A 12,832-nucleotide genomic window follows, 5' to 3' on the forward strand; every position below is an offset into this window, starting at 1 on the left:
TCATGTGTAAATTTTTTTGGCCATTGATAATAGCTTCTGAAGAGTGATTTGAGTACAGGGATCTTGCTCAATCGCTGAGGTTTAAGTGATAATTTAAATTTTGAATGTAATAGCAGGTATCTCTATTTATCTAAATTTTATTATCATTTTCTTGCTCTATTTTGATGGCTGGATTGAGTTTCGGAGGAAAATATTGATTTTTAGATCATCGGGCGTTCGGGAAAGTTTTTAGTTGGACTAGCCAACTCCTGATCCATGTTTTTTGAAGAGCCCAGCTTAATTTGATCCCAGGCTTATCATATGTAATTTTATTTTTATTTTTTTTTATTTTTTTTATGGGTGATGCATGAAGGGTTTTGAGCTCAACACTTCCTTTAAAATTCAATTTTTTTTTTTGTGTGCCAAATCGATAGATCTGGTTGTTGAGAGCTTCAAATTATCAGATCTGGGAGCAGAGTGGGACTCACACTCCCTAGATCTGATAAATCTGTCATTCATGTACATAGATCTGTAATTATTTTTGGTTTTCTGACTTGGGATTTTCTGGGTTTTTGTATATATCGTTTGGGTGTTTTATTGTTGTCTTGCAGCTACAGATCTGAGGAAGAAATCTGCATAGAGCCCAGATCTAGGCCCTAGAGGGTAAGATCGGATCTCTGGGGTTTTTTAAAATCGTTTTCTAGGGATATTATTTAGACATTTTGCAGTCTAGGGGTTTAAATTTAAATTCAGATTTGGAAATTTCGTGGGGGTTTCAGGGTTAAATCTGTAGCAAGTTGATTCAAAATTTTAAATTAAGATTTCTGGAAAATTATTAAAGAAGTTCTGGTGGATTTAAAGAGGTTCTGGGCCACCATTTTCGCTGATTGGTTCGCTGCTTGGGTTTTTGGGTTCAGTGTGCAATTTTGAATTTTTTTTTTAGCCCTTGCTGCCATATATCAAATCTACATTATTCCTCAGTCTGCTGGCCTATTCCTCTCTGCAGCCTTCCCTCTCTCATTGCTCCGTCGTATATCCTTGGATCCTCCACGCATTCACGTTGCCATACCTCGCTTTGTCCACGACTTCAAACCTTGCAAAAATCGCTGCCATTCCTCACCCATATTCCCCCGTGGCTCCCTAACCCGTAGTATCCTTCTAAACTCGATTTCCCTTTCCGCAGACTTCCATTCCCGCTTCCGCATACCTGCAAGCAAACCCTTCCTCCCGTCTTCGTAGCTTCTTCCCTATGTCCCACTGCCCTGTAGCTGCCTATGCTGCTCTCGTCATTGTCCATCTCTGCTACACCTCCAAGAGCTGCCTTAACCTGCAAAACGCTGGCTTAAATCGCTGTCCACTATCTATCCAAACTACAACCTGCAGTCTTCTTCCACAGCTCCATTGCAGCTTTATGCTCCTCACGTCTCTCTTTCCGTTGACCCGTTCTCCTCTCCTTGTAGCTGTAAACCCTTCTTGCCCTTCCCTTCTCGCCCTCCTTTGTCTGCCTATCGAGTTTTCCTTTCCGCCGTCGGACCTGCACACAATACGCACAACAAAACTCAACGCATTTCAATTTTAGTTTCATTTGTCATGTATGTGGGTTAGGTTACATTTTCGATTGATTATTTGGCATAGTTCGATTCCCTTTTTGTCTTTTGGTCTTTCATTTAAATTTTGTTTTAATCTTTTGATATTTATTTGTGACTTTGTTTTATTTATGTTTTTTGATTTATTTCTTTTATTTATTTATTTTACTTTGTCTCTGATTTTGATTTTGGGTTTCCCTTTTATTTTCCATTTGCTTTTTTTTATTTTTATTTTGATCTTTTTTTATCAAAATTCAAAAAATATAAAAATTAAAAAAAAACATTTAAAAATTTCTAAAATCATAAAAATTTAAAAATGAAATAAACTAAAGTAAATTAAAGGAATTGCGCTTAAACATTATAAATTTTTAATGTGGCCTATGGCCCTTTAAAAATTTGATTCATTGACCCTTTGATTTATTCATCAATTATCATTAAAGTTATTGCCTAAGGAATAATTAAAATTAAAATTTGAAGTTCCGTAGTGTTATTTGGTGATTAAATGCGTTTTTGATATTTCTCTATTGTCAAGTGCGATAAATGTTTTAAATCATATTGGCTATAGGAGAAAGTTGAATGTTCTAGATCCAAATTCCTAGCAAAAATCATTTTAAATTTGGAATCTCTTGCATGTTAAAGTTTTGGGTGTTTATATTGTTCATACCTGATTGTCAATGTTAGTCACACATTCAAAAATTGCTCTGAAAACTTGTTTTCTTGCTTAATCTACGGTTAATTCAAATTAAAGGCACTGGTCTCTAGTCGTTCTTATCTTGTGATAGTGTCTTATTCTAATCTATCTTTCTCAATTGACCGAGACTCGCTTTAGATTCATCAAGTTGTTCATCATTAAAATCTCCTAGAGTCTATGTTTCACAGGCTATTCTCATCCAATTACCTAAGGGACTACCCCCCTTGATTTGTCTAGGAGAGAGTCTAAACGGAGTGAGTAAGGATTAGAGTGACAACCCTTATTTTGAGCGTTGTTGCGTTGCCTAGACATTCTGTGCGACAACATTTTTTGGCACTGTTGCCGGGGACCGATTTATTGGGCCTTGGCTCTACGACATTTCCTCATCATTCTTTTCATTTTTCATCTCTCATTCACGCTGACAAAGCCAAGACTTATTGGCATTGCCACTGGGGACCGATTTATTGGGCCTTGGCTTTACAACATTCATCTTTCATCTTTCTATCATTCATTTTATTCAGCGACACAACATTTCCTGACGTCATTTGATCTTTTCATCGCCTTATCTTTTGTCATCTCATTAATCGTTTCATCTACACTTTTAGCACCTGGACATTTCAGTTCGTTTCTTGTTTGGGTGGCGACTCCACTTCTTTCATTTATTATTTCTCAGACAAGAAGCCCTCCCTTATATCCAGTTGTTTTTGCCTTTTGGATCTTAGAGCTAGATTCATGTTCAAGTGGCAACTCCACTTCTTTCATTTCTTACAAGAATTTCTACTAGAAGCTCACTTCTTGTGGATCTCTTGATTTTCTTGAGCAAGGGTCTCTCTCTAGCATCCATTTGGTCCCTCCTTATCCCTTCAAGCAAGTCATCATGGATGATTTGTTTACCCCGTGTCATTTTACTGATTTTCTCCATGATATGTCGGAAGAGGCCATTCATAAATTGCCTTTGTTCTCGAGTGGTGATTCAGTCGCTGTTAGAAAGCATCTATGCAGGTTTACTCATACAATAATCAAATATTGTAGTTCTCCCCAATATAAACATGAAGATGTCAAAATGCGTCTATTTTCCTTTTCTTTAGAGGGTGATGCTTTGAATTGGTTTAATAATTGTCCTGAAGATTCTTTCGCTTCTTTACAAGACATCATCAATGATTTTACAGATAGATATGGTAATCAAGGTAGCTCGCCTTGTGCCCCTAAAATTATGCAATAGAATGAGAGTGATCTTGTAAAGGATCCAACTGTCAATGAAAGATTTCAAGACAATTCTCCATATCAGAATGTGCCATCCACTTGTACCGTTGTAGGACGAATCCATGATAGTGGAAAAGCAGGAACAAGTTATCAAATCAGTGTCGACAATGAAAGGGAGAATGATAAGCATCTTATAGAAGAACTAAAGCAATTGGTTAAAGACATGCAGTTTAGTCAAACACAACTGGTAAAAAATATGGGGCTTAATAAAAAAAATTATAACTGATTACGTCAAGGATATGAGAACTTTGTACACTCAACTGGAAAAACGTGATGAGGAGATGGAAATCATGAAAATTAAACACTCCGATCACGTAACCACCGTAGTAGAAAAGTGTGCTCAGAATATGGAGGATATGAGGACTGACATGCAGAGTTAGCATGCTAAGGAAATGGAAACCATGAAAGCTAATCATGACAGGGAAATTAATTCTATGCAAAGCAAGTTATTAGCCCTAGAGGAAAATATGACGATCACAGAATTTAATCATTCAAATCACGTGACTGCCATGGAAACAAGTTATCAAGAAGAAATAAGTTCGATTCAGAACAGATTGTCAACTATGGACAAAGAAATGACCATCATGAGATTCGATTATAATAATTAGTTAGCTATCATACAAGCAAATCATGAGAAAGAGATAAACTCTATGCAACATTGCTTGATGACCATTAAAGTAGATAATGACAAAGTAATAAAAAATATGGAAGCTAGTCAGAAATGTCTTTAGAATAAGTTATTGACCATGGAGGAAAACCATGCCAAAGAAGTCAGTGCTATGAAGGATGAACACTCTACCCAGATGGATGCCATAACCATACAGGTATAGAAACTTCAGCATCAGTGAAAGGATGAAAGAAACAAGGAAACGTCAACAGATCATAAGCCTCCCTATCTGTTGCAGCAAGCTCCATCTTATTATGAGGAGGTCATTTGTTCCATTGAAAAGTGGCTAATTGAAGGTGACCCGGATAAAACAGAAATTGATAAGAATTAGATGCAGAATGAAGAAAGACATGTCATGCATACCTTACATACTTCATCTGAGAGTTGTGAAGTAGAATGTTCCACATCATCTGTGATATAGCCTGCCACAAAGAAAAAACACAAGAGAAAGAGAATGAGAAAGCGATTTGACGCATTAGATGGCCGCGAGCAGCTTGATTTTCAGATAGGAAAAAATCCTACTGTGTGCAGGATTGGACATGGCACATCTGAGAAACAACCGACAGGTTTGTCTGAAAGCAGGCAAATGCTCAGTATGCACTATATTGAACGCATCTGTTGTGATGGGACATCTTTGTATTGTATTTCTAACCTTATGCCCTGTTATTTCAGTATTTCATTTTGTAGTTAATAAATGAAGAGGTTATATCTTTCCTGTGCTTAACGTTATATGATGATTTTTTGGATGGACGCTACTTATGTTATATTGTGTGTTGCATGGATGCAGATTCTAGATTCTCACATTCCTCCAGTGCAACAACGTGTCCCCAAGTAGAGCCAGATGTTGACCACTACGTGTCAACGACCCATAACAGTACACCCCCTTTTTTCGCAAAAGGGATAGTGCCTGATCGATGTGTTCGTGCCGTCCAGCTATCATCATCAACTTGATCATCATCTTATAATGTAAACCCATTATGCATGTGTATAATGTAAATAATCTCAGCAGATCCGTGTCGTGTATGTAATTACCTAGGTAAACCTACTTTTCTGGTGACGATCTACATCCCGGGAGGTTTTTTGTCTCACCGATCCATTCTTGAATGGTCGGTAGAGTTTTCCTTCAGCCTTACCCCAAAGCCGGAATTGATTTTGTCACTGAGATTTTAGGGGAGTCCTAGTGTTCTATATCGAGTCTATGTAAAAGTGTTTTGGGAATAATCCTAACTATTTGGTTAGGTTATTTTTTTACAAATTGCTTGGTCTGCTGGATTATATTTGTGTTGCAAAATTGGGTAGTCTGTGAGGGTCTTTTGCAAATGGGTTTTCCCCTTGAGATGTAAAAAATGTAAAAATCTTGATGTAAAGTGTCTTGAGGGTTGGAAAAATAATTTATCCCCTCATAGGTTAATTAATTAAATTTTCTGGCCAAATTAATTAAAATCCTAAGCCATTGAGTCGTGTGCTAAGCGAAAAGCTCTCATGTAAATTTTCAGTCGGATAATAAAGAAATACTTTGGGGTTAATCTTCGCTGGTGTTACTCTTCGTGGAAATACTGTAAGATGTGTCGTTTTTCACATGTAAATTTTTTTGGTCATTGATAATAGCTTCTGAAGAGTGATTTGATTACAGGTATCTTGCTCAGTCGCTGGGGTTTAAACGATAATTTAAATTTTGAATGTAATAGTAGGTATCTCTATTTATCTGAATTTTATTATCATTTTCTCACTCTAGTTTGATGGCTGGATTGAGTTTTGCAAGAAAATCTTGATTTTTAGATCATCGGGCATTCGGGGAAGTTTTCAGTTGGACCAGCAAACTTCTGATCCATATTTTCTGAAGGGCCTAGATTAATTTGATTCTGGGCTTATCATAACATATTTTTTTATGGGTGCTGCATGAAGGGTTTTGAGCTCAACACCTCCTTTAAAATTCAAATTTTTTTTTTTTTTTTGTTTTTTTTTTGTTTTTTTGTGCCAAATTGATAGATCTGGCTGTTGAGAGCCTCAGATTATCAGATCTGGGAGCAGAGTGGGACTCACACTCCCTAGATCTGATAGATCTGTCATTCATGTACATAGATATGTAACTATTTTTGGTTTTTTGACTTGGGGTTTTTCTGGGTTTTTGTATATATCGTTTGGGTGTTTTATTGTTGTCTTGCAGCTACAGATCTAAGGAAGAAATCTACATAGAGTCAAGATCTAGGCCCTGGAGGGTAAGATCTAAATCTTTGGGGTTCATTAAAATTGTTTTCCAGGGATATTATTCAGACATTTTGCAGTCCAGGGGTTTAAATTTAAATTCAGATTTGGAAATTTCGTGAGTGTTTCAGGGTTAAATCTGAAGCAAGTTGATTCAAAATTTTAAACTAAGATTTTTGGAAAATTATTAAAGAAGTTCTGGTGGATTTAAAGAGGTTCTGGGCCACCATTTTCGCTGATTAGTTTGTTGCCTGGGTTTTTGGGTTTGCTGTGCAATTTCAAATTTTTTTTTAAGCCCTTGCTGCCATATATCAGATCTCGTTATTCCTCAGTTCATTGGCCTATTCCTCTCTGTAGCCTTCACTCTCATTGCTCCATCGTATATCCTCGGATCCTCCATGCGTTCACGCTGCCATACCTTGCTTTGTCCACGACTTCAAACCTTGCAAAAATCGTTGCCATTCCTCAGCCATATTCCCCCCGTGGCTCCCTAACTCACAACATCCTTCTAAACTTGATTTCCCTTCATCGATAAACATGCAGCCCCTCATACCTTTCCGCAAACTTCCATTCCTGCTTCCGCATACCTGCAAGCAAACCCTTCCTCCCATCTGCGTAGCTTCTTCCCTTCATCCCGCTGCCCTGTAGTTGCCTACGCTGCTCCCGTCGCTGTCCATCTCTGCTACACCTCCAAGAGCTGCCTTAACCTACAAAATGCTGGCTTAAATCGCTGTCCACTATCTATTCAAACTGCAACTTGCAGTCTTCTTCCACGGCTCCATCACAACTCTATGCTCCTCATGTCTCTCTTTCCGTTGACCTGTTCTCCTCTCCCCACAGCTGCAAACCCTTCTCGCCCTCCTCGCTGTGTGCTGTCGAGTTTTCCTTTCCGTCGTCGGACCTGCACACAATACGCACAACAAAACTCAACCATTTCAATTTTAGTTTCATTTGTCATGTATGCGGGTCAAGTTACATTTTCGATCGATTATTTGGCATTGTTCAATTCCCTTTTTGTCTTTTGGCCTTTCATTTAATTTTTGTTTTAATCTTTTGATATTTATTTGTGACTTTGTTTTATTTACGTTTTTTTATTTATTTATTTTTGCTTTGTCTCTGATTTCAATTTTTGGGTTTTCCTTTTATTTTCCATTTGCTTTTTTTTTTTTTTGATTTTTTTTATCAAAATTAAAAAATATAAAAATCTTAAAAAAAAATCTAAAAAAACATTTAAAAATTTCTAAAATCACAAAAATTCTAAAAATGAAATAAACTAAAGTAAATTAAAGGAATTGCGCTTAAACATTATAAATTTTTAATGTGGCCTATGGCCCATTAAAACTTCGATTCATTGACCCTTTGATTTATTCTTCAGTTATCATTAAAGTTATTGCCTAAGGAATAATTAAAATTTAAACTTGAAGTTCCTTAGTGTTATTTGGTGATTAAATGCGTTTTTGATATTTCTCTATTGTCAAGTGCGATAAATGTTTTAAGTCGTATTGGCTATAGGAGAAAGTTGAATGTTCTAGATTTGAATTCCTAGCGAAAATCATTTTAAATCTGGAATCTCTTGCATGCTAAAGTTTTGGGCATTTATATTGATCATACTTGATTGTCAATGTTCGTCACACATTCGAAAATTGCTCTGAATAACTTGTTTTCTTACTTGATCTATGGTTAATTCAAATTAAAGGCACTGGTCTGTAGTCGTTTTTATCTTGTGATCGTGTCTTATTCTAATCTATCTATCTCAATTGACCGAGACTCAATTGACTGAGACTCGCTTTAGATTCATCAAGTTGTTCATCATTAAAATCTCCTAGAGCCTGTGTTTCACAGGCTATCCTTATCTAATTACCTAAGGGACTACCTCCCTTGACTTGTCTAGGAGAGAGTCTAAACGGAGTGAGTAAGGATTAGAGTGACAACCCTTACTCTGAGCATTGTCGCGCTGCCTAGACATTCTATGCGACAACACAATGTATATGTTTCGATATTTGCTGTAGGAAACTGCAAATAATTTGATTGATTAATTTAACAAATAGAAGAAACATTATTAGTTGCTGCAATAGGAATCAGGGTCATCGAATTTTCACATTTGCTCCGGCAACTCAACCTCTTTGAAGCAACTTGCACCACTGGGAAACTTGGCCTCTCTGTAGATAAAACCAGTCTCCTATAAACTCTGGAAATCACTGTGAGTAATTTCCTCCGACAACCCTGTATTCAATCACTGCTGATATCTTCATGTGCCCTCATGCTACCATTGCGCCCTTGCTATCACTACAAATCTGTGTCTCTGTGTTCTCTAAATGCCCATTGATTTCCTCTTATAATCTCTCGTTGAGCAATCAACAACCACAATCTAATCTCAATCGATGGCTAAGATCATCTTGATCCTATCAAATGATTTTTCTAGAAGTCACTAGAGGGAAAGTGTTTTACCTCATTTACTCCCGATTAATTAATCCATTTCCCTAAGTTAGACTTAGGAAAATTAATAAACTGACTAATCAATTCTAATTAAGGTAATTTTCTTTAGAAACTTTTTCTGGGTACTGGAGAAAATTAATCCACTGTGTTCCTTAGCCTCATAGACACAATCTGAGACTAGAACACCTGTTTGAGCTACATAAACTAACAATTAAACCTACATATCTAGTTTGACTAGCTCACCCTTAACCATACCTAGTAATACACTAAAAGAAAAAAGAATATGTCCTTACCCATCATTACAAGTTTTAATGATACATGAGCCATGGCTTCATGTACAAATTACATTAATAATTCCAACAATCACCAAAACTTCTTGTAAGACTTGTTTGTTTGTATATTGTTCAATAGATTGATTGTTGCAAGTAATAATGATACATAAGCCCCAACCATATATACAAATTACACTAATGATTCCAACACTCACCAAAACTTCATGTAAACTTTGACTCATTTGTTAATATATTATTATATTGTTTATTAAATTGATTATTGAATCTAGTTCTTTGGTGTCTTTGAATTTCATTCCTTCTTTATGGAGGCTGGATTTTCTTTCTGAATGATCTCCCAGAGGGCACAAATCTGTCAAACGAGTTTAGCATTGTTTAATGAGCATCAACCACTTTGTTATTAGACCTTAATCATACGGTGCTACTATCCTGTTCAATATTCAAATGTATCTTGTATCCACGTTTGACATGTGGATACACATAGTATGTGGGCCCCACATGTTTGACATGCATGGGATATGTGTCTTGTGCGAGACACATAGCCCATGGTGTTGGACATGCAAAACTTACATGTACCCACGTGCTCAACATTTAGGGGGCTAAGCAATGCATTGAAACAAAATTTTAGGGTTTCAGAGTGTTAAAAGTTAAAACAATGCACCAAAACAAATATTTATGGTTTCAAATTTGTTATAAAGATGTGTTTAAGCCAATATATCATTCGACATTTCACCATTTGATGTAGTACTATTTTCTAAATGTTCAAAAAGGTTACTTATCTGTGTCTATATTTCATTCTATTTTTTTCAAATTATATAGTTTTTTATGTATCCTGCATATCCTGTTTTGGGAGGTCTACATACTGTGTATCCAATATGCATATCTCGTATTCCTGTGTCATGTGAATTAGCTTATGTGTCATTTATTCCTATTCATTATTGTTAAGCCTCCTTTTTCTTCATGTTCTGTTTCAAACTTTAGTAAAACCAATCAACAATGAATGTTCAAACTCACAGGTTTATTTCTTGTACTTCTGTGCCTGTGATATGAGTCTCAAAGTTGGCAATGACTGAGTACCTAAATCATATTTTTCTTTGTGGAAATGGTTTGTTTAGCTGGAACTTGCATCTTTAGATGTTTTGGAGATTCTATGATTCTCTGTAATAAACATAGAAGACCTGTTTCATACATAGCAAACAACCTTTGATAAGTTCACTAGTTTTAACAGCAGATGATCTTTAACAAAATTCTATTCTCTCAATGGCAACACTGAATTGTCGACTGCAAATCATTAGGGAATTCAGAGGTCAAAATTGGCCCTCAAAAGAAAAAAATTATTATCAATAATCAACTTTAAAATAATCAACAGTATTCAAGATGATGATGTCAACCATAAGGTTAAATATCTTTGGAGGGGAAGGAAGAAAACTACGTTTATAAATCATATTTTTGACCTTTCTATTTATAGATTTAGTCAAATTTCAAGTGTAGGTGGTAGTTGGATGCAGAATTGCATCCAATGAGTACCCACTATGCATAGTTTTGATAGGCCCTCAGTGTGGGTCTATCAAAAATATGCATAGTGAGTACTCGTTGGATGCGAAATTTAACTCCACATCCATTCACTGCCTACGCTTGAGTAACCTATAAAGAGTTAAGTCAAAAATATGATTTAAAATCATAATTTTCCTTCTCCCTTTGAAAATTCACAACTTTTATTTTATTATTTTAACTATTATTTTATTAGTTTCCTTATGAGGCCCATCTTAGACCTCAAACATCCCCTAAGGATATGTGGAATTCGTAAATATTTTGCATATCTAATATCCAAAACACTTAAAAAATAAACCACATTAGAACAAGGGGCTTTCATTTGGAATCGTGTATATTATGTTACTTGTTCATTAACAAATGCCTGATATGGTGGTTGACATATAATAAATTGACAGGGTTTTGTGATGCGACAGCTGCTTTAAAGTATGATAAAGAAGATCATCTTAAAGGACTAAGCAAAGGCAGTGTTGAACCTCTTGTCAAATTGGTTCTTGTACAGGTATTCCTGACTATATTGCCAGATATCCAGGTTTTGATTTTTGATTTTAAAATTACTTCCATTGCAAATTATCATATAGCCAGGAAAAGCCAAAGCCAAGGAAAATTCTTTATGGGGCACCTGAAAAGGTATAGACGTCAAACATCTCCAATTGTCTTCAATGGATTCATGGCTTCACATCTGCACTGTAGAACTAGAAGGAACTTCTGCTCGGATTGGCCATGCCTTGAATATTAGCAAGATAAAATGATCTAGCTCGAAGATACTTTGATTTTTTTTTATAGATCTAAAGATAAAGCTCAACAAGATGGGAAAATGATTTTATTGATAGGAAAATATATTTACAGAACACTCACTCTAAGAGCTGTTGCAACCAGCAAGTAACAAATTGGGGATTGGACTACGTTAGTCATTTAATCAGAATTGGAATGGTCACAATATTCCATGCACAATCATTGATATAGAATTCGAAGACTAGAAAGATAGAGCACAGACAAAAGGGTGCTTAGAAGACAATTGACTCTAACGCTGATGAATATTTTGCAGACATTATGATCACCAATGGCATGACACCAAATGTGTGCTGCATTGTACTCAACTCTAAAATTTCATCCTAGACGTGGACTCTCAAGAATTCACTTTTGAATGCTCCATATGAGGCGGCTTGGGCTTTATTTATATTTTTTACATCAGGTATCTAGTAATAATCAGGTTTTAGGAACAAATTACCAACATTTGCTCATCTGGGAATCTTGGTACATAATATGGCTGCTGGCATGCAGACCAAAAGACAAATGTCAGTCATGTGAGCCTCGACAACTTCGAGCGGGCAAGTGGCGACAACCACTTGTTATCTTGCCTTGTGAGGTCTATCCTTGACAGATACACTATAAGGGGATAATCTGATATGAATTATCCACACTAACTGGAGGCAACATCATTATTTTTGGCCTTGTTCAGTGCTGCGGCGGAGCGCTCCCCCCTGCGCCTCCCCCTGGCTCCCGCTCCCGATTCACAACTGTTTGGGAGTGCACTCCCGCAAAAAAAAAATCCGCTTCCTAGCTTTTCTTCGCCAATTTTTTTTCGCAAAGACGTTCTTGGACCAGAATTTATGAGTACAATAAACTGTCGCCAAACTGACGATTCTATCTGAGAGAAATATTGGCAAAAATATACTGAGGGATTTTACCCTCTCTCCAAGCAATCTCGACATCTGACTACCTCTGAAAAGCAAGCCGCCCAAACCCCGCAGGCCATGCGCAGACCCTCTCACGTTCAGCGTAGAACTGATGCTAATCAAGCCATCCTACCTACTGCTGATTGGGAAAATGTCTCTCCGACACTCTAGAAAATCCTCCCGGCCTCTGGAACTGAAAATGACCTTCCCTTCAGTCAAATTGAACTGCCTATTGTGAGGCTCTGTGCAACCCCTGTGCAACCTCCTGGAGATAAATTTCGGCCTCCTCTTTCTGACTCTTTGGAACTGGAAACTTGTTCGGAATATTGCTATGCTGCCCCTTTGCCACCTGTTACTCGCCCATTGGCTTGATCTCCACTGCTGAATCACTCCTGCTACTAAATATTCAAATTGCCTAGGCAACTGGCTATTTACACTAGTGCGTCCTCCATCTACCAATCGACCTCTTCTTATAATCTCCAGTT

At 36.7% G+C, this 12,832-nt stretch overlaps 1 protein-coding gene across 5 annotated transcripts in view; it reads left to right on the forward strand.

The window, feature by feature from the left end:
* LOC149205360 (uncharacterized) overlaps positions 1-12,832 on the forward strand; it is a 226,766-nt gene that overhangs the window by 88,407 nt on the left and 125,527 nt on the right. For 3 of the 5 annotated variants that reach the window (XM_089393448.1, XM_089393450.1, XM_089393449.1), the window contains exon 2: positions 11,067-11,170. The exons of 1 other annotated variant lie outside the window; for it this stretch is intronic. In XM_089393448.1, the coding sequence (XP_089249574.1) occupies positions 11,067-11,170 (104 nt within the window). The remainder of the gene's footprint in view (positions 1-11,066; positions 11,171-12,832) is intronic. One more of the 5 variants, XM_089393451.1, reaches the window with a different exon arrangement.

This window comes from Pinus tabuliformis, chromosome 1_2 (assembly GCF_031772625.1).
Source record: "Pinus tabuliformis cultivar Carrire ecotype Pingquan chromosome 1_2, CPIR1, whole genome shotgun sequence".
Classification (NCBI taxonomy): Eukaryota; Viridiplantae; Streptophyta; class Pinopsida; order Pinales; family Pinaceae; genus Pinus; species Pinus tabuliformis.